Here is a 22,493-nt window from a genome sequence, read left to right on the forward strand (position 1 = left end):
ACAGTTAAATCAATGTAATTGATGTTATTAATTCTAACTCCATTCCTACATCAAAGCATGTTTGGGATGTCAAAGTACCTTTGAAAATAAAAGTGTTTATGTGCTTTGTCCATAAACAAGTTATTTTAACCAAGGACAATTTGAAAAGGCGTAATTGGACAGGGCCTACTAGGTGTAGTTTCTGTGATCGGGATGAGACTATAAAACACCTCTTTTTTTATTGCCCGTTGGCCAAAGTCCTTTGGCAGACGGTTCACATTGCTTTCAATATCAAACCACCGAATTCTGTTAACGCGTTATTTGGGACATGGCTGAATGGGATTCCGGCTGACTTAGCGAAACACATTCGGGTTGGGGTTTGCGCTTTGCTGTGGACTATCCGGACTTGCAGAAATGATTTGGTCTTTAACAGAATATCATGTATTCATTTTTTGCAGGTTATATTTCGCACTACGGCTCTGATCCGTTCGTGGTCGCTACTCACTCAGACGAAGGCCAGGGAGCATTTGGTTACTGGATCTTTTCGCTGGGAGATGGTAGCTCGGGATATCTTCAACCGGTTTGGATGGCGATCATGTAATAGGATAGGCATCTAGTTTATCTATCTACTTATAGCCAGCCGGTTGTGGCATCTTGTCTTGGCTAGTCGATGTTTCTAGCCTTTATGGCTCTGTGTGAGCTTTCTTTGTTTTTATTTTTGTTTGGAGACCTTGGAACCATGTTGACACTGTTTTTGTGGTTAATAAGATGGACGTATGCATCATTCTGATGCAGAGGCCGAGGAGTCCCCTTTTCGAAAAAAAAAACAAGCTTCAAGCAAGGGATCATGCATCACTTATTAACTGAAACTTCCTTAGTGACTGCCATCTTTTTTACTCTTCAATCTTTACATCAAGCAATAATTTCACCACTAGTCTAAAGATATAATATGCTACTCCCTCTGATCCATAATAAGTGTCGCAGCTTTGAACTAAGGTTGAACTAACCTTAGTTCAAAACTGCGACCCTTATTTTGGATTGAAGGGAACAGTAAAAGTAAAAGATGCTAATAGCAACGAAAGCAGTTTATGCCTGAATTTAGTCTTGTCATTTTGATCCATGTTTGATACTAAGTATTAACAATCCATGGTGGCCAAACCGAGTCACTGCTGAGAGTGATTCTCTGGAGGTGGTAACATGCAGAGCTGGTGATCCAGGGCGCTTGTCTCAAAAAAAAATGATCCAGGGCGCTATGAAAGAAAGGTAATATGCCAGGAAATCAACGAGCTGGGTAGAGGGTTTACTAGCCTTGAGAGAGGCAAATGAGGTAGATCACCATTGTGCTAGCAGGCTAGTTAGGTCAGGAGAAAATGTCTTTGGATCGATTAATATCCTCACAAAAGAAAAAAAGATGGCATGACCTCTCAAAGAAAAGAAGATATGTACCTATAATCGTCAGTGTTCACTTGCGCACCCTTTAAATTTCCTTGTCCCGAGGCACACGAAGAATCAAAACCATCATGCTAATTATCTGAGCTGTGCTTCAATTCCATTGTATTCTTTTTTGCCCATACTATTTATCTGCAGCACATCCAAGCTAAGATTGCCCTGTCATTGGTTTACCAGGAATTAATAGTTCTTCAGAACAACAACCAAGCAGCAATTCATCTTCTCTCTTTTGCGAGGAACAATTCCATTCTTCAGAACAAACTCGTAAAAATATTTCAAACGTTAGCCAACTCATAAATCCTTCACCTCACCAACTCACGAAATGCACGACCATCAAGCAAGCAAGCACGTACTACTATTTGACTGAAGCAAGTCACTGTGCCTTTATCATGCCAGTTGGCTTATTGTGTCCAGAAATCACATAACAGAGCAAGTTAGCAAGTCATCTGCTTCTGTCAGCTGTAAAATGTGTTCTGCTTCATCACACCACTCATGCAGAAGTTTTTTTTCCGGAACGGATGCAGAAGTTTGTGAATCTCAAAGCAAAGGTGCCTATCAGTGCAAAGAGACATCAAAAAAGTTCGCCAACTTACCCAAGCCTTCCCACCATCGCAAAGGAAGCAGTAGGCAGTTGCATTCCAGCATACATGAGCATCTTCCATCTCCAGGTCACACTGATGGGATTCATCATTCATTAGTCACAACTAACCAAAGTAAGCTTACCAAGCTCAAAACCAGGTACAGATTCAAGCAAACACACGCACAAAGTACAACATCGAAATCCCGCGATGCTGATACAACACAGAAGGTAATAAAACACATGCACAAACTAAAATGCAAGCAAGTTCACTTCAGAGCTGAACACTGTATGCTGCTAGATAGAGGTTCAGTTTTCCATGTCGAGCATGCAGACGGAAGGAACTATACTCGACAGACCATTTCTGCATCTCAGCCACCAGAATGTAAATGTAGATACCTGCAGAGAAAGTAATATCATCAGTAAAAAACTTGTACTACATACAGGAAAAGTTATTGGGAGTTATTCTCATAACTCTTCTATGACTCAAACCATCACAATTGTGGGTGTCATAAGCTCCAGAGTTAAACCATCACAGCATCATTAGACAAAATCAACACATGAAACAGAGAACAATAGGCAATATGTAGTGTAGTAGCACACCTTCAACTTCTAATATTGTAAGTTTGTGGCAACACTCTTATGCGTAGAGGCTCATGGAGTAGGATAGCAGGTTTCTAACTCTTGGGCATACTTTTTAGGAATGCAAGGGCTGGCTAGTCACTGACAAATCGATTTTCATCAAATTTTTGCAGTACAAGCCTGTAACAAGGGATCATGCATCATCTTACTATACCTGAGACTTCCTTCAGTCCAACATGATTGTTATTTTTTACTCTCTACGCCATAAAGCAATACATTCAGAGTCATGCTATGCACACGGCAAATTTTGAACGATTCACACACAAAGATTGAATCCAGCCGGACATGCATATGAGTGAGAAGGGCACTAGCCACTGGATTTGCACGTCGTGCACAGCTCGGGCAGAAGTATCGTGTGTGGAGCAGTTTCGATACATTCACCACTACTTTAATAATAATATGTTAGTAAAATTAAAAAAACCGGCATTAGTGATAGAATCAATTTTTATGGTGATTCTAGTCCTGCCAAAATTGAAGTATTAAACATCAATAGTGGCCAAAATTGAAGAAATTATACACCACACAAAGCATACTACCAATAGTTTGGACCAGCCAAATTGTATTAGTGGCCAATGGCCAATTACAGGTTTGCTGGATAACTAGTCGCATGCTGAGAAAATGTTTAACCAAACAGGCTAAAACTAGAATAATCATCCATAAAACCACAGTGACTGCAGTTAAGAAGATAGACAGTAGTATAAGTTTAACGAAGGCGTACTCTTAAAGTATTGTGACAATCATTAGTTCACTACTAGGTATCACAATGATCCAAAATAAGCAGCAAAGTGAAATGGCACACCTATAAGTCCGCGTAAAAAAAGGAATTTTAAACCAGATGCATTGGCAGTTATCAATCACTTATGAAGACAGGACAACATTCAGATCACACTAGGGCATGATAGACCCATGAACAGAAAAAACAGAAGTTAAAGGCAATTCAGCAAGAGCAAAGGCAAAATAAAAATATATCCCGGAAGCACAACAAAGGATTAGTAGTTCATTTACTACCACCTAGCATGAAAGCATTCTCATCTGGCTAAGAAAAAAAGAGCATTTTCATCTCTGAGCAGGCATCGATATTTGCACAAATAGGGAATGAGGAATGGTCCTAAGCCGCCAATCAATGGAGGGGCTAGAGGGAGAAGAGCCCACCCACTACCAGCAAGAACTTAGGGAGTACACTGTAGGAGGTAAAGCGTACGCAAGGAGGCTGAATGGAAGTGGGGGCAAACAAAAGAGCACATTCAGTAGAGAGGGGGTAGAAGATCAGCAATTTAAAGGCACGGGGAACAGAATGGAGAGCTGCTGAGGAAGGAACGAGATAGCAGGGCCTGGAGAAAAGATTCAGAATTTAGCCTGGCATCAAAGCATGATATGAGGCGGCTAGGTGGGTAATAAAAGACCAGCAGAGCAGAGAGCGTAGAGAAAATCTTAAGAGTCCTTGCTTGCAATTTGGTACTTGAGAAATTACACTACAGTAAAAAGGGAAGCAATGCATCTTTTTAAGATTAGCTCAGGTACCTAGACATACATGGAAAAGATAAGCTTACCTACTCAACCAGTACATCGCATAGCATATCTAACCGGAAAATCATCTTATGTGCTGTGCAAGAGATCAGCTCCATCATGTCCACCACCAATGCTTGTTTCTGCAAGCATAAGAAGTCAAGCAACCAATGACATTCCAATGAAAAGCCAAATGGATATGAGGAGGCATCAACAAGATACCATTTAGATAACCAACAGCTGAGTTACAAAAATAAATAAATTTATACAACATTAGGGATACACAAACAAAACCATATCTACTGTCAGAGTTGGTCAATAATCTCATCTTATCTTGAGAAATAAACTGCAGCTACCTCATACAATTCATGTGACGAGGCACGAACTAGCATGGCGCTAATGCTGGTTTCAGAACAACACAATGTCGGCAATTGTCACAAGTGAACAACCTGACTTGATTAGTAGCTAAGGCATGTACAGCTGCATTATTCCGCATACATCAATACACAGGCAACAATGAAATTTAGTTCAAGTATCACAGAAAGAATTTGCCAATCTTGGTATCCATTTTTTTTTCCTCGAACATGCACCCAAATGTGTGACGTTGTGCATCAGAAGAAACAGCCAGATGACCCAAAAGTTCAAGAGGCTGAAACTCAATAAAGCAGAAACGAAACACAAAAGGAAAAAAAATAAAAAGGCAGCTCGGTGCACGTAGCTCCCGCTTGCACAGGGTCCGGGGAAGGGCACAAAAGGGAAAAATAAAACAAAGAGAAAACTAAAGCATAACTGGGGCTGCGCCAGCGAATTAATCCAGCGTCCGGCCATGCTGGGGCAGCCATCTCAGAGCTTTGTCTCTATCCATTGCTTCATTGTATGGGTATTTCATATAATAAAGTAATAAAGACAATTTGCTAGGTCTGACTCGAACCACACAAATTACAGAAATGAAGCTTAGCAGTAGATCAGTGAATTCACCACCTGGCTACATAACATAAAGAAAATTAGATACCACTAACAGATACTCCCTCCGGATTTGAAAGAAAAGCATGAGATCTTGAGCGAGAATAAGGAGGGAAACCGCAAGTTATTTCTTTCCATGTTTACCCCTGAGCGCAGAGATTAAGAAGGAAAAAGTGGGCTTCCGCTTTACACCCCTCCGTTTCTCACACACGGATTACGTGGCACATGTGCAGGAGGAAGACAAAGGGGCTGAGTTTGTATGGGAGGGGATTTAACGCAAGCCGGTTTTTCAGTATGGGGAATGGGATAAGCAGGGTTAGTTTTGTCCATCCAGCGCTAATAACCTTTCCGATGCCCCTCTTTCGCGCAAAACGGTTGGTGTTTTTTCCACACCTTCCTTTCAAATAAGGAGGGAGTACTACTTTACAGATCATAATTATAACATAAAACACTACCATACAAGCATAAGAAAAGAACTCCTCATAGCTTCATCGCAACATGTTCAAGATGTCATCAAGCATCAAAAAAGAAGTGTCATGGGACTACTTAAAATTGTTAACTCAATATGGAAGTTTATAAACAGTACGTATTTTCATCAACCAATTATCGAAAACTAACTTTCTTTTGTTATACACAGGTTGTAAAGCAAGCTATTACCTGCAGTATAGACACTTTCGAATGGGTGATAGAAAGAGATTCTGGTTTCCACGAGCTTCTTGAGCTGCAACGACTCAAGCTGGAACATGAAGAGACTGCCTTCTGTCCACATGAGAGCCACATTATTCTCCTCAGCAAATCCTACTATCATTGGAGACTCTCTCTCCTTTGAATCCAGCGGAAATAGCTTGTCTGTTTCAATTGTTCTTCCCAACACCCACGAAGCAAAACAGTCACAAATGACCTTCGTCTTCCACAACTGAACACTGAACTTTGATACAAATAGGAAACCAAGCCCTCCATCATCTGCCCGCATAACCGAGAAGTTGACATGACTGTCATACAAGTCCACCGGTGGAGGTATCACGGCTAGGCTGTCCCTATCCAAATCAAATTGGAGGATGTTGTACGAACTATCCCAAAGCCACCAGTAAAGGGAATCCCCAACCAGCACAGCAGGTATGCTCGAATAAATCATGGTCGGACATTCAACCGGTGGCAAGTCTTCTGCTTTCAATTGGAAGCGGGATTCGCATGCCGGTGGAAGCGGTGTTGAGATTATATCACTCCATGTATTGGTCTCCGACAAATAAGCGCTGCCGATGGCTCTTGTATGGTCTTGTTTCTCGGTGATGCTTACCAAGGCCACCAGGAATTGGTGGTCGTCTACGGCAGAGCGAAGCACCGCCCCGCCGATCGGGCTGTCCGAGTCGCACTCGAATCCCGGGGGAACGGCAATCCAGTGCTTGTCGCCGGTGACAGGGTCCCAGACCAGCAACTGGTTCGTGGGTCTGTTCAAGATTAGCACCAGGCCATGACGGCTTCCAAGGGACCGGAACCAGTCGTCGTCGCCGCGCTGCAGGGAGAAGCGCCCCGGCGGGAAACGATCCGGGGCGGCGAGGGTAGGCACGAAGGAGCGGCAGCCGTCCATGTCGAAGAAACCGAGGAGCGGAGGGTTGGGGCGGTGGTGGCGGCGGATGCGGCGGGAGAAGCCGGGGTCGGAGGCGATGCGGCGCCAGCGATTGGAGACGAGCGAGGCGCGAGGGAGGGAGGACGGCTGCGGGGGGAGGCGGAGGAGGATCTCGGAGAGGAGGTTCTCGTCCTCCAGCGGCGGTGCCGCCGTCGGCGAACGGTGGCGGCGGCTCATCTCGCCCTACTCACTGTTTTTTTTTTTCTAGATCTGCCCTACTTGCTCACTGGTGCGGTGGAGTGGATCTGATTTTTTTTTATTTTATTTTTTTTGAGGAAGTGGAGTGGATCTGATGAACTGAAATGAAGTGCGCCCCGTGAAAGTGACGGAAGAGATGCTGCTGGGCTGGACAATGGGCCACGGTATACAATGCAACGTGCATCCTTTTTTTCTTTCGATTGAAGAAATTCCAGCCCCCCAAAAAATGAAGATTGAAGAAATTCCAAAGGAAACCCTGTGTATAGAAAAAAATAATGTAAAAATCATACTGTAAAATTCTACTAATAAATAATATACTGACTTGTGAGCTACCAATAGGATTTTTTCGTGTGGATCCATAATAGCAAATAGTAGGTCCAATTTTTCTCCACATATTTGTTCTTTGTATAGCCCAAAATAAACTTAACGATAAACTACGGGGATGAATCAAACCAAACCGAAGGCTGGTTTTTCACGTCCCCTGCTAGCTAGCACATATGCTACTACATTAGATTCCCTATTACAAAACACAACACAAGCCTTTCCGAACTCACTTAAATCTTGATGACGGTCTTCTAGAATAGGGGCTGCAACCATAGAGTATCCTTCGTCTTGATTAAGAGCATGAATTGCTGGCCCCGTACGTATGTACTGGTGCTAGGACATCCTCACCTTCTTAATGTAAGAAAAAAGGCTCATGTTTATGTAAAAAACAGAACTCTATCTATGACATTTTTGTGGGCCACCGAAGCCTCTGAAATAATAAGATTGTATAAATGCCTCCTAAACCGGTTTTGAATGATGATTTTGCTGACATAGCACGTACATGAGGTGGTCCATGGGCCAAAGGGGTCCTCCAAAACTTGTTTGGAGAAAAACAAGCAAGCTATAGTCTTATTTATTTATTTGTTAACTAGTCATCAAGTCAACAACTTACGTGTCACAAGAGGAGAAAAGATGCTCCAAAACATGGGTACTTACCTGTTTTGTTACTCTTTTAACTAGCCATAAAATAGATTCAGAGTAGAGCATCCCTAACATAATTGTCAAGGGAAGTATATATGCTTTTTCCCTATGGCCTTGTTCGGTTGACAGAGAATTGAAGGGGGTTGACAGGGATTGAGGGGGAATAAATCCTCTACGAGTGAAAATCCCCTCAAATGCTCTCCAATCACTTTGGGGAGGGGTGCAACTGAAGAAGGCCTAAACAACATTAGGGGGTGGGTGATCATCCTCTACCCAACGGCCCGTCAGACATGTGGGAGTGCGCCACAGGCGACCCTTGTTTCCTTGGTTTCTTTGGCACCGTCACAAGTGGTGTTTTTAGTTTATCAGTCCCCAAAAATCTTCAATGATGTTTTGTTTGGTTTTTTCCTCAGGGTCACTTTTTTTTTGCGGGGCTCTGATCGTGGCCATGGCGCGCCGCGGGGAATCATTTGCGTCTGGAGTCCAGGGTAAAGGAAAGGTTGGGGACCTCATGAAGGAACTCACCCTACAGGAGGAGGATCTAGACGATGTGATTTTGAGGAAAAGGATGCACCGGTGGATTAGGATCTCCGGTGGATGATTTTCGTCCGTGTTCATATGGACAAGGGATTTAGTACCTATTGGTTCTTCCGCAATATGCGATCTGCTTGGGATCTAGCCAGAAAGGTCAAGATCAAAATTCTGGAAGCCTATTTGTGATGCAGTTTAATTGTTTGGGTGATTGGGAGAGGGTCACCCAGGGTGGTCCTTGGCACTTTAGGGGGAATCCGGTGATCATCTCACCGTATGATGGATATACCAAGCCGACAACCATTGAGCTCTTCACTTTTGAGATCTGGGCGCATATCATTGAGAATGATCTCCCAATTGCGTATCATGGGATGGTTAAGGCTTTGGCCTCCAAGATTGGCGAGTTCATCGACTCAGAGCGGTCTTCCTTTGATTTTGAAGGAAATTTTTATAGGGTCAGAGTGAGGCTTGATGTGCAGAATCATCTAAAGAAAAGTAACATCACTGATTCGTGGTGGAGAGAGGGAAATCTTCGCGGTGAAGTATGAACGTTTACCGTACTGGTACCAAGTCTGTGAGATGATGGGTCATGAATTCAAAGATCATGGTGACGAGGTGCATCCTCCATCTGCGTTAATCTATAAAAACATGCAAGTTTCGGCGACCACTGCCTGGGGGATCCGGTGTCGCAACAATAGCCAGAAGGCCAAGAAACATAATATACGCAGGAAGGTGGGGCTGCTATTGAGAAAGGCTCTGATGATCATGAAGTTGTAGCCCGGGAGCAAGATGACACTGATATGGAGGCAGTCGACTCCAACCGCAAACGTACTTCTAATGAGGTGGTAGGGACGCCCAATCCTGTAGCCACCACGAGTATGGAGCTCGTCCTAGTTCCAAAGACGGGAGGTAGTGTTGTTCCACCTAGCCCCCACCAAAACAAGGCCCCAAGAGGTCTAGGACTACAATGTAGAATGAGAAAAAACACCAATGGTGGACTGAAGAAGACCCCAGCAGTGGCAAACCCAGTGATGCAAGACCGACGGCCCCCTCGGCGGAGGACCGCCGGGAACAATGAATTTGTTGTGCTGGAATTCTCGTGGGATTGGCAATGCCCCGACAATTCAAGAGCTTCGCAAACTCACACAAAAGTTTGCCCCTAGAGTACTTTGCATCGTCAAAACCCAAATTAGTGGTGATAGAGCTAAAAAATTAAAGAGTACTCTAGGTTTTGATAATTCTTTTGCTGTTGATTCCTCCGGTGGGAGCGGATGTCTGGCTATATATGTTTTGGCATAATGATATAAATATTGAGAATTTGGGTTACTCAAGGTATCATATAGATGTGAAAGTTAGTGATTTAGGTGGTGAACCATGGAGGCTCTCTTGTTTCTATGGGGAGGCACAGACCCACCTTCGCCACAATACATGGAACTATGAAAAATCTCTCGACTCTCCACACCATGCCATGGGTGTGTATGGGAGATTTCAATGAAGTTCTAAGGCATGATGAACATGTTGGTATCGGCAATAGGAGTCAAGCACAAATTCAAGGTTTTAGGGACGTCATGAATGTGTGTGTTTTTGTTGATCTTGGATATGAAGGGACAAGGTGGACATTTGAAAAGAGAGTTACTGGAGGCTCCTTCACTCGTGTTCGGCTAGACAGAGCTCTTGGCTTGGTCGAGTGGTGTGGCCAATTTCCATCGGCTATGGTGGAACATCTAACAGCAGCTACTTTGGACCACTCGCCTATCTTGCTACAGCTAGCTCAACCACCGAGTGGGAGGAGGAAACATAAGCAATTTTGGTATGAAGTAATGTGGGATACACATCCTGACTTGAAATCCACCGTCCAGCTTGCATGGGAGGCAAACGGCCACAATCTGACGGCCAGGGTAGTGCGAGCCAAACTTGATGCACTTGCAAGCAATCTTGGCGATTGGTCCAAGTCGGCCTTTGGAAGTGTCAGAGGGGAGATCCGTAGATTAAAGAAGGAGTTTGAGCGCCTACGGAGCGATGTAGCGCGAACATACCCTTCCCATGTGGAGATAAAAATCAATGATCGTCTAATTGAGCTCTATTTACGCGAGGACCTGATGTGGAGGCAGCGTTCCCACGTCGAATGGCTAGTTGTAGGTGACCGAAACTCCCACTTCTTTCACATAAGAGCGTCCATGCACGGAGGCAGAACCTGATCAAGGCTCTCCAACGTCTAGATGGGAAGTTCACTAATGATTTGACTGAGATGCAACAAATGGCTTTAGAGTTTTATAAAAACTTGTATACATCAGAGGGTGTCTAGGGGGCAGCGGAGGTTCTTGATCATGTCCCAGTTAGAGTCACCCCCGCTATGAACAGCAACCTAATGGACCCGTATGATGCAAGAGAAGTCAAGACAATGCTTTTCCAAATGTTTCCAACGAAAGCTCCGGGACCTAACAGATTCCCTGCACATTTCTTTCAAAGGCATTGGGACACATACGAAGAAGCAGTCACAAAATTTGTGTTAGGCATTGTGAAGGGAGAAGAGAGCCCTGCTTGCCTAAATGATACTTTGTTGGTGCTTATCCCAAATGTAACCAACCCCACGTTATTGTCTTAGTTTCGTCCTATAAGTTTGTGTACGTGTTTTACAAGATTGCCTCAAAGGTGCTTTCAAACCGCCTCAAGCAGATTCTCCCAGATATCATTTCCGAGGAATAGTCATTGTTTGTACCTGGAAGGCTTATAACTGACAATATAATCTCTACTTATGAATGTTTGCATTTCATGAAGAGGAACAAGGCAAAGAGCAATAGTTTTTGTGCATTGAAACTTGACATGATGAAGGCTTATGACCGAGTGGAGTGGTCTTATCTAAGATAAATAATGGAGAAGCTGGGTTTTGCAGTACCTTGGATTTGTGTGGTTATGAACATGGTGAGCTCAGTTTCTTTTTTAGTGATGTTCAATGGTAATAAATCAGAAGTGTTCAAGCCAAGGCGCGGTGTTCGACAGGGAGATCCTATCTCTCCATATCTTTTCATGTTAGCAGTGGAGGGCCTTTCGTGCCTATTAAAGTCTCAGAACCAGTCATCCCAGCTTAGCGGCATCAAGGCGGCACCGGCCCATCTTTTATTTGTAGATGATAGCCTGCTATTTTTCAGGGCAAGTATTAATGGAGCTGGAGAGGTATCAAACCTGTTGATTGCATATTGTAAGGCCTCGGGCCAAAGAATTAATAGAGTGAAGTCCTCAATATTTTTCAGTAGGGACTGTTCTAAGGTAGTTCGTAATGCTGTCAAAGGCTTCCTTCATGTTCCTAATGAATCTTTGAGTGACAGGTACTTGGGAATGCCGACAGATGTTGGGCACTCGAAGAAGGGTACGTTTAAATACTTGAGCGACAGAGTATGGGACAAGGTGAAGGATGGATGAGCAAATGCCTCTCTGCTGGAGGAAAGGGTGCTCAGGCGATCCCGACGTACTCTATGTTATGTTTTAAGCTCCCGAGGGGTTTATGTGATCATATCAAATACATCATATGAAAGTTTTGGTGGGGATACAAACAGGGGGAGCGGCAACCGCCTTGGGTCTCATGGGACGTTATGACAAGACCCAAAAATCTGGGAGGGCTCAGTTTCAAGGACCTTGAGATTTTTTAACCTGGCGCTATTAGCGAGACAAGCATCGAGAATTATGCAAGAGATAGATACTTTGAGTGCAAGAATTCTAAAGGCATCGTATTTCACATAGGGGAACATTCTTGAGGCGGAGCTCGGAACCAGACCATCCCAGATATGGAGATCGATAATTGAAGGGCGAGACTTGCTCAAGCAAGGAATCATCCGCCGAATAGGCAATGGCCATTCAACAGATATATGGGTGGATAACTGGATTTTGAAGGAGACTACACCAAGACCTATTACCTCACTAGTAGCGGATCCACCGAGGATGGTTTATGAACTCCTGTCTCCGGCAACTGCATCATGGGACGAGGTGCTAGTAAGGTCTGTTTTTCTGTTGATTGACGTGAACACTATTCTGAAAATACCCATATGCAACAGTAACACAGAGGATTTCTGGGCGGGGTACCCAGATAAGAAGGGTAGGTTTGTGGTTGCAGGGTAGAGGTGGACCATCCAATGTGTAGACCAGCGTGATAAGAAGGGTAGGTTTGTGGAAGCTTAGTGAAGACCAGCGTGTAGTCGGGGGTGAATGGCTTGACTAGCGACATGCGGAAGACGGGGTGGATGAAATTGTTATACGGTTGTGTGAGCTTGTATGACAAGTGTCTCGATGTGTCGTTCGACGGAGTAGGGACCAAAGAACTTGAACGTGTGTTTGGGGTAGGGGCGGCTTGACACGGAGGATTGCATGTACGGTTGCAATGTCAACATGACTTGCTCACTGGCCTTGAACAAGTGCTCGGTGCGGTTCCTGTACGCCTTCTTCTTGAAGTGCGCTTGACCTTTGTCCAATCCAGCTCGCCGCTAGCGCCCGTGTCTGGTAGGTGTAGAGGCAAATCCTGCAGCCCGCCCAAGCAAAATTTTAAATAGCCGGCTATAGCCACATTATAATGGTTTGAGCAAGGTGCCGCTAAAAATGGTATTCATGCACAATTGTTCGATAACGTTACAAAATAACAGGCTATAGTCGAGAAGGCCAATTTGGCTCCCGGGCTCAGCTGCACCCGCGCCAACGAAAAAAATTGAAACAAATACTAGAAAAATTCAAAAAATTCAAAAAGAATTGTGTGGTAGATAATTTGATGCGTGAGGTTCACTGAAAATTTCAACTCGATTGAACATTTGAGCATCTCTCGGCAAAAAAGACAAAATCGGGGTCGGTAAAGAAGTGTATGGTTCACGAACTGTTTTGACCCGATTTGTCTTTTTTGCCGAGAGCTGCTCAAATGTCTAAATGAGTTGAAATTTACAGCGGATCTCACGCATCAAATTATCTACTACACAAAAAAATTAGATTTTTTTAAATTTTTCTAGTATTTGTTTTGAATTTTTTTTCTGAGCGGGAGCATATGAGCCTTCGGCTCGGCTATAGTCTTGCTATACTTGTTTGAGCGGTGTGCCGCTACTATGATTTGTCATAGCCCGCTATTTAAAACTATGCATCCAAGTTGGGCTCCTTGATGTACAAGGCTTTGAACGGAGAATAGTTGAGGAGCCGTGAGTGGAGTTATACAAGAATCTATAGTCCGAAACCACTTACAGCATTGCTTAGGGCAGTCATTGATGGTGTGACTGTGACGTACGTACATCTCCAAGCATTGGTTGACGCGCTCACTTAAGCCATCCGTTTGCATGTGGTACATCATTGTGTAATTGAGCTTGGTACCCGCCGCCTCAAGGAGGGAGTAAGGAGCACCACATCACTCTGGTCGTGAAGGTGTAGTCATGCTCCAAGACGATGGCGTGAGGAACACCAGAAGCTTCATGCGCCATGATGACTACTTGGGCGATGGTCAAGGGGCGTTGGAAGGGCACAAAGTGTTAAGTGTGCGTACTTGGCCAAACGGTCAACCACCACCATGATGATGTCTTTAGCCCTCGACGAAATCCATGGTCAAGTCTTGTCATGACGCAGTGGGTATCAGCAGTGGCTGGGGTGGAGGATTCCCACCATCTTCACGTGCTCCCGCGCGAAGTCTTCAACGGCCTGTTTGATTTCCTTAGAAGATCACGGGCTACAGTGTCACAAGATCTCTCACACACATACAGTTTTTACATTGCCATACGCAAAAAAAAAACAAAAAAAACAGTGCAAAGATTTAACAGGGCTCCTGATAATGGTGAAAAAAGCCTGGAAGGTGATATGCTTGCTTCAGCATTATTAAGTGCAGAGCCAACTCCCTGAAGAACATCAAAGGGAGTCATCTCCCTGAAGATCGTCAACTGGTTGAGCAAAGGGAAGGCCCACAGGAAAGAACTCGTCGTTTCCCTTTCACGGAGATTTGTACTCCAATGTGCAAGCACATAAATAGAAAACAAAATGCAATTACGATACAGTGCGACTTACATGCAGATATGAAGGTTGTTTGTCTGCTTACTGAACTCTGTTTGCCTAAAGAGATGCGGATGAAAAAACCAGTGGGGGTAAATACTTCCAAGCAACCTACAACCTTCTGGATGTAACTCCACTGAAATAATTCATGACAGAGAGGGCTTTCTGGTAATAAAAATGGGATTCGGACACCTTTATGATGATAAAAAAAATGAGTTAATCTAATACGATAGCACCATGGGACATATAACATCAGCAGGGATGTAGAAACCTGAAAGCTTAACCTGACACAACACGAGACCGACAATTGAGCTTGCCTGATCGTGCTTGCTTCAGATGCATCAAACAAATGAACCGCAAGAGTGACTGACGTGGCCAGCACTAATTATTAATCCAAGCAAGTCACTGTGTCCTCTCACAGAACATAGATAACGGACACACGTAAGTTTACAAACAAAGCGATTAGTGCCTACTCCCTCCGTTCCGAAATAACTGTCTTTCTAGAGATTTCAACAAGTGACTACATACGGAGCAAAATGAGTGAATCTACACTCTAAAACATGTCTACATACATTCGTATGTTGTAGTCCATTTGAGATGGCTAGAAAGACAATTATTTTGGAACAGAGGGAGTACAAGTCATACAACTTCACAAGTGCCCGGTCCAGAGGGTCAAATTCTGGGTGTAGCACACGACAGACCCTGCGAACAGCATACAAAATGGAAGAACCTACGTCACGCGATCCATTTTCTGCATCTCGGCCACCGGAATGTAACCCTAGATACCTGCCGAGCAACCAATTTCATCAGCCAAAGTTGAAGTTGTGTATCTCAATACATTCATAGAAAAAAAAGTCGAAGTTATGTACTCCCTCCGTTCCTAAATAATTGTCTTTCTAGCCATCTCAAATGGACTACAACATACGGATGTATGTAGACATGTTTTAGAGCGTCGATTCTCATTTTGCTCCGTATGTAGTCATTTGTTAAAATCTCTAGAAAGACAATTATTTAGGAACGGAGGGAGTATCTCAACTTATGTACGACTCAAACAGTAAACACTAACTTCACTGGGATTTTGGTAATTGCGCAAATGCTATGGAACTGAACTGTCTCGGCGGCTAGCATCAGCGGACAAAACCAACAACAGAAACAGAGAACCGGTACAGGAGAACAGTTCATTTTTACCACCACACCTTCAACTATTATTGTTAGCATATTCTCAAGTTTTTGGCTACATCTGTTATTCTGTTCTCAGTAAAGACAAATAAATAAACTGTCGCTCAAATAACTCCATTACAGGGAAATATTGGTCATCCTAGCTTATCGAATCATTTGAAATATTCCTTGTTGTCATGGGCACATAAGGGGCTCATGGGGTAACAAACCCGAACCGTCTGGTTTATAGCTCATAGACATACTTTTCTGTAATGTACGAGCTAGTAAGTAGCTCACAAATCAAATTTAGTTGAACTCATGTTGTAGAAGCCTCAGCTAAGGGATCGTGCACCGTCTTATTAATAGACACATATTCCATTCAGCCCAAAATAGATGCATTGCCCTTTCTTCACAACAACAAAAGCAATGCTTTGACCACTAGTTCTACTGATAACATTAATACTCCTTCCGTTCCAAAATTCTTATCTTAGATTTGTGTAGATACGAATGTATCTAATCACATTTTAGTGTTAGATACATCCATATCTAGACAAATCTAAGACAAGAATTTTGGGACGGAGGTAATATGTTAGTAAAAGTATACAATTTGTGACAAAAGCAGTGTTTACGGTGAATCTAGTCATGCCATTTCGATCATATGTTTATAATAAAAGTCTTGAACATCTAAAGTGACCAAAGTGCAGGAAATAGACTGCCTGCAAAGCATTGATACATATAGTTTGGACCAGACAAATTATGTTAGTGGATAATGGCAGTTGGCAGATAACATATGCAAATTAGATAAGACACTGAGAGATATGCTGAGAATAATATTTAAGCAAACTGCCTTACACTAGAATAATCATCCATAAAACTGCAATAAATTGGGCAAAAAGGTAAATAGAAATACAAAAAATTAATTAAAGCATACTCACCGAGGATTATGACAAACAACATTAGGAAAAGATAAGCAAAACAACACCAATTGTAAAATTTATAGAATATTCAAGGAACAGTATAAATGATGAATGTTGTACAAATGAAGAACATGTACACTCAGACCATTAGCTGGTCAGAAGAGTAAGTTATCCAGAATTATAAACTCGTTCCACACCATATCAGAAAAAATAGAAACATGATCATACTAAGAAATCCAATCAGATTAGTGAAATGAACAAATAAAAATATTTTCCCTACGTACAAATGGTAAATGAGTAAATATTCTTAAATTCCAGAAGTGCATCATTACAAACTTAATATTAGAAAAATTACAGAGATAATAAATACTGGATGAAAGAAATAGAACTAGCTTTAAACTTAATATGTACCTATTGAGTTCATGATATTTTTCATGTAGTCATCTTCAACTTCCCGCTGTTGAGAAGAACTGCCTACTAAAACTACTACTGTATTATATAATTTTTGCATATGTTAATAGGCATACCACAATGACAATTATTTCAATACTACACAACGAATTTGCTAATCTTGATCATTATTGTTTTATTGTATGGATATTCACATAATAAACTGATGAAGCCAGTTTGCTAGCTCTGACTTGATTACGGATATGGAACTCAAATAGAACAATTGCAGCCCAACGCCTGCTGCAGAGCACATATAAAATTATATACCACTACAGGATTTTTTTTCCTATAAACCATAGCTCAATAAACACCACCACACAAGAATCAGAATAGAAACGGTACAGAAAAAAATTCGTTATAAGTTGAAGAGTGCATCAAGCAGCAAAAGAAACAATTGATATGACACTACTTGAAATTGCTAACTTAACACAAAAGGATGTGAATCGTATATGCCATCAACCAACTATAAGAAACTAACTTGGTTTTTATTACAACCAATATGTGAAGGCATGCTTTACCTGCAGCGTAGACACTTACAAATGGATGATAATTCACGGGGTAGGCTCCAGGAAGTTTATTGAACTGCAATGACTCGAGATGGACCGTAAAGAGGATGCGATGTGTCCACACGAACACCACACTATTTTCCCCCATGGGCCCTTGTATCATTATTTCATTCTCCTCTGATTTCAGAGAAAGTAGCTTGTCCAGTTCAATGGTTCTTCCAAGCCCCCATGAAGCAACACCATCACAATCAGTTTTCCTCTTCCATAACTGGATGCTGCAGTCTGTCTGGAGGAGTAAACCAAGGCCACCACCCTCTGCGCGCATAATCGAGAATAGGCGATGGCCCTCTTCAAGGATATGCGCTGGCAACCGTATGACAGCCAGGCTTTGCTTCTCCAAATCAAACTCAAGAATTCTGGTAAAATTCCCAGCAAGCCTCCAGTAAAGGGAATCCCCAATCAGCACAGCAGGCTTGTAAGTAGAAACGAAGGTGCCAATATTACTCATTGAAACGCCGGATGGAAGCTGTGTTGAGACGAGTTCACCCCATGCGCCAGTCTCTGACGAGTAAACGCAGGCAAGCGCTCGTCTGTGTTGCTTGTCATCGTTATCTGCCACTGTCAACACCACTTGGAAGTGTTGGGCATCATCAGCACGAAGCACCGCCCCATTGATCGTTGTCTTCTTCGCATGTATCGCAACCACCGGGGGGATGCCAAGGCGGTGCTGGTCGCCGGTGACGGGGTCCCACACCAGGATCTGGTCCTTAGGTTTGTTGAAGACGAGTACGAGGCCATGGCGGCATCCAAGGGACATGAACCGGTCGCCGTCGCCGCGCTGCAAGGAGAAACGGCCGGGGGAGACACGATCCGGGGCGTCGAGAGTAGGTAGGAAGGGCAGATCATCATTTCTGACGAAGAAACCGAGGAGGGGAGGGTTGCGGCGGTGGTGGATGCGGAAGCGGCGGGAGAATCCTGGGTCGGAGAGGAGGAGGCGCCAGCGCGTGCAGACGGCGGAGGCGCGGGGGAGGGAGGAGGGCTGCGGGGGCAGGCGGAGGAGGATCTCGCGGAGCAGGTCGTCGTCGCCCAGTGGCCCGACAGCCGGCGAGCAGGGGCGGCGGCGGCGGCGGCTAGACCTACACATCTCGCCCTCCTCACTGCTCGTGCGGAATGTGGTGGGTGGAGTCGAAGCAGCAGCAGCCCAAAGTGAATCGCTGAAGTGGATCGGCCCAGAGTTTACACTGAAGAAATTCTCTTGTTAGTTTATTTTCTTCAGATTCTACAAAAAAAAACAGTGCATAATGTTTGCAAAACATTACAAAAGAACCAGCATGTGCAAATAGTTATGGCTAGTAGTGTACAATATTTTAAAAAAAAATAGTGGTGCATACAATTTTCATCAAAACAAGAAAAGTTTAAATGCCAATTGAGCCATGTTTCCTAGAATCATTTTAGCTTTGCAATATCCTGCCTCTCTATATTGTCCTTGATACGTTTTGACTTGCCTAGATTTCCAAAATCCGTCAAAAGTATCTCTGCTTTAGCATCAACAAACAAGTATGAGGTAATAGCACGAGGAGTCCTGGAACTTGTCCAGGATGTGATGATCTAGTCCAAAACTTACAAAAGCAAACTGTTGCATCCTACAACTTGCAGCCAATGTGCAAATTTGGTCCTAGCCAATCAGACGACGACAAGTGGAGCCAAGTCAACACAGCCCACTCCATCCGGTCAGCGCTGCACCTTTTGCAATTACCCCCCTGGCCTTAGCACAAATAAACCTGCATTGGGATGAGTCTGAATTTTACTGTCAATATGAATTTCACTGTCGCCGGCACCGGAGAGCATCGCCTGGGTTAAAGAGAACAAAAAGAAAAGAGTCAATTACACCACTAGTGTCACAACTTGACACGAAAAACCAGTTTAGTGCTAAAACTTGCGGTGTACATTGAACTGGTGCCACAACTTGGCTTTGACGTGCATATGCGGTGTAAATCACGTTTCTATACGAACAGAGTGCTGATTAGGCATGCCAACATGACATGGGGCCTGCTGTCAGTAACTAGACAGCAGAGTGGACGTGTAGCCTGCTATTTTGCACCAAAAAACAATCCTCAATTTTTTTCTCACGAAAATACTATATGCTATTTTGCAAAAAAAACTCGAATTTTTTTCCTCATGAAAAATACTATGCCACGGTCGCAAGGTCCACTTGTCAGCATCCCACAAATAAATGAAAAACTGGCACGCACAAGGACTCGTGCAGCTGACCTGTGGACAGCAGCAGCGCAAGGCTAACCACCTGACCCTCAGGCAGTTTATGTAATAACTGGGTGTTGCTGCTATATATTCTTTGACTATTAAACAGGCTGCAGTCCCTACATCCCATTTTGCGCTCTTTTTTTCAGAAATTTATAGAATATATGTAAATTATAATAGTGTGTTATAAGTAATATATGTTTAAAATAAATTACTTTATAAATAATCATGTATGGATTTAGCATTTATCTACATAATAAATTATGAATTACAAAGTTGTTCATGTAATAATGTGCATATTGAATAAGAACATATATTCAATAAATTCTTATATAAGTTTAAAACTGGTCATAGTTTTAACAAAATATTAACGTAATATACAAATGTATTCATGCTTTAAGTAAGTGTTTAAGTTTTTATATGTTTTAGTAAATGCTTATATAAGTTTAAAAATGTTCATGGTTTAAAAATGATATTCATGTAGTGTATAAAAGTGTTCCTGCTTTAAGAAAGCTTTTTATTGATTATTAAACAAGTTCTAAAATATTCACAGTTTTAACAAAATATTCATGTAGTATATAAAGTGTTCATGCTTTAAAAAACATATATTCATATAATGTAAAAACAGTTGGCTAGGATTAGAAGCAGCAACATGTAGTCATCATGTGCGAGTGGCCACCACCCAGCAACGTTACCTTTTTTAGGAATTTATAAAATATATTTTTATTTCAATAAATTCTGCCGCAAGTTCAGAATGTTCATGATTTTAATAAGAAATATCGAGTATATAAAGTGTTCATTGTTATTTTTAAATTTATTTCATTTTAACACACAGTTACAAGTTACATGAATTTTAATTATTTATTTACAAAAATAACAGTGTAAAATGGGTCGTTGGTACTCCAGCCCACATAAGTCAGAATGGTTATATGCGGTTCGTATCTGTTAATGACAAGGAACGATGTTGGGTGTATTTGTTCGGCCGGCGGTACTGCAGATGTCAAGCATGATCGAATCCCAGGGTGACAATTTTTACACAATACTAACCTCCATCTGTGAGAAAAATATGGGTCCCAACCAGGGGCTTTTTCATGAAAAAAAAATACGAGGTTAGTCACTGACAGTGGGCCCCATGCCATGTTGGCGCGCCTAATCGGCACTGTGTTGGTATTGTAACGTGATTTGCATCGTATATGCACGCCAAAGCCAAGTTGTGGCACCAGTTCGATGTATGCCGTAAGTTTTAGCACTAAACTGACTTTTCTTGCCAAGCTGTGGCACTAGTGGTGTAATTGACTCAAAAGAAAAGCAAGCGGGTCAGAGAATCATCCTTGTTTGCTTGCTTGCCTGCATGGCTGCTTCAAGTGGCCCTAGCTAAGATAGCTAGCTGCAGAGAACAAAAACATGGCAGTATAGTGTGGTGGTCATGTAGTACTTTACTTACTACCTTTGCTTAGAGTGAGAATTTACCACATACTGTTATGAATTAACTAGCAACTGTAAAACAGCTAGCTACCACTTGTTTTTTCTTAACCACTATACTAGTGGTAACAAGCATTACTGTGTGAGTTGAGAGCAAAATGCCATTGGTGCAGTCTGAAGTTAATAAAGAGTGTTTATCAGTGGAGGGATTGGCCATGAGGTCAAAGCAGAGGAGTGCAACATAACCTTTGAACATGTCATTTCTCTGAACCCTAAAGGCGCAGCAGGAGCCGGCATCATCTAGCATTCACATTTGACCGGAGACTGACCGTATTATAAATAAAACGGCCACGTGGAATGCAATTTGTCTGAACTTAACACCAGACGGCACAGTAAAAGATCAAAGATGCAAACTGTCTGAACTTGTCTTGAGACTTGAGTTGAGCTTCCTGAAGTTCATTGCAGAATCCTCAACAGTTGCTTGGAGACTGCTCTGTTTGGTTGCTAATTAGTACTGTAGTTTAGTTCCTTTAATCACTGAGAGAGATGCAGTCCCGCAGTTGCTACAATCTAGGAGTAAGTAGTACGCATCTCTGAACTTTTATCTGGAGCTATCCATTTGATTCATGGACATCAAAGTTAGTAGCAATGGATTCATATGTTTGATTCTGACCCCATGAATTTTACTGGACAGTGCAGCTCAAGGGCATGGTGCTGAAGCTGCCGGGCACGCAGAGGCAGGGGGTGCCGAAGCGGGGCGGCTCGCCGCCGCCGAGGGGCCGGACCACGTCCCTCTACCGGAGTGGGTACTACTGGCCGGGCGTGGTGCAGGACGACATGGCGGTGCCGCCGGCCGCGTACCTGGGCCACGGCGCCGGGGGCGGCGGCGGCACGGCGGCGTCGAGCGCGAGCTCCACGCCGGCGTGGGAGCGGCCGCCCAACGGCGGCGAGGCGGCGGTGAGGGAGTGGGTGGCGCAGGTGGAGCCCGGGGTGCAGATCATGTTCGTGTCGCTGGCGGGTGGCGCCGACAACGACCTGAAGCGCATCCGGTTCAGCCGGGAGATGTCCGACAAGTGGCAGGCGCAGCGGTGGTGGGGCGACAACAACGAGCGCATCATGGAGCTCTACAACGTCCGCCGCTTCACTCGTCAGGTGCTCCCCGACCCGCCCCGCGGCGACGACGCCGCCGAGGTCAGTCTCTGCCAGTCACCCGCTCTCGGTGCGCCGACGATGGCACGGCGTTTTTCAAAGCTGAAGGATTTGCTTGTGTGTGTGACGCCAAGCAGCAGCGGGAGTCGTTCTACTCGCAGTCGCAGGTGGGCTCGACCATGGGCAGCCCG

General features: G+C 43.6%; 2 protein-coding genes across 2 annotated transcripts; both read right to left on the reverse strand.

Annotated features, from left to right (window-relative positions):
* Nucleotides 1–2,091: 2,091 nt before the first annotated feature.
* On the reverse strand, nt 2,092–6,960 carry LOC119324823. The gene is made up of 3 exons (XM_037598590.1): nt 5,774–6,960; nt 4,198–4,296; nt 2,092–2,404 (listed from the first exon to the last, which is right to left on the reverse strand). Exons 1-2 carry the CDS (start codon nt 6,918–6,920, stop codon nt 4,244–4,246), a joined length of 1,200 nt encoding a protein of 399 aa, XP_037454487.1. The 5' UTR covers nt 6,921–6,960; the 3' UTR covers nt 2,092–2,404; nt 4,198–4,243.
* Nucleotides 6,961–14,827: 7,867 nt separating this feature from the next.
* On the reverse strand, nt 14,828–18,616 carry LOC119320745. Its single transcript, XM_037594699.1, has 2 exons — nt 17,485–18,616; nt 14,828–15,227 (listed from the first exon to the last, which is right to left on the reverse strand). Exons 1-2 carry the CDS (start codon nt 18,614–18,616, stop codon nt 15,220–15,222), a joined length of 1,140 nt encoding a protein of 379 aa, XP_037450596.1. The 3' UTR covers nt 14,828–15,219.
* Nucleotides 18,617–22,493: the final 3,877 nt, after the last annotated feature.

Source organism: Triticum dicoccoides, chromosome 6B, assembly GCF_002162155.2.
Source record: "Triticum dicoccoides isolate Atlit2015 ecotype Zavitan chromosome 6B, WEW_v2.0, whole genome shotgun sequence".
Classification (NCBI taxonomy): Eukaryota; Viridiplantae; Streptophyta; class Magnoliopsida; order Poales; family Poaceae; genus Triticum; species Triticum dicoccoides.

Excerpts from the sequence above, each read along its gene's own strand:
- LOC119324823 (XM_037598590.1), bottom strand. The coding sequence starts at position 6,920 with ATGAGCCGCCGCCACCGTTCGCCGACGGCGGCACCGCCGCTGGAGGAC. Across the intron at positions 4,297-5,773 it reads CGAAAGTGTCTATACTGCAG|AAACAAGCATTGGTGGTGGA; the intron begins GTAATAGCTTGC and ends TTATGCTTGCAG.
- LOC119320745 (XM_037594699.1), bottom strand. The coding sequence starts at position 18,616 with ATGTGTAGGTCTAGCCGCCGCCGCCGCCGCCCCTGCTCGCCGGCTGTC.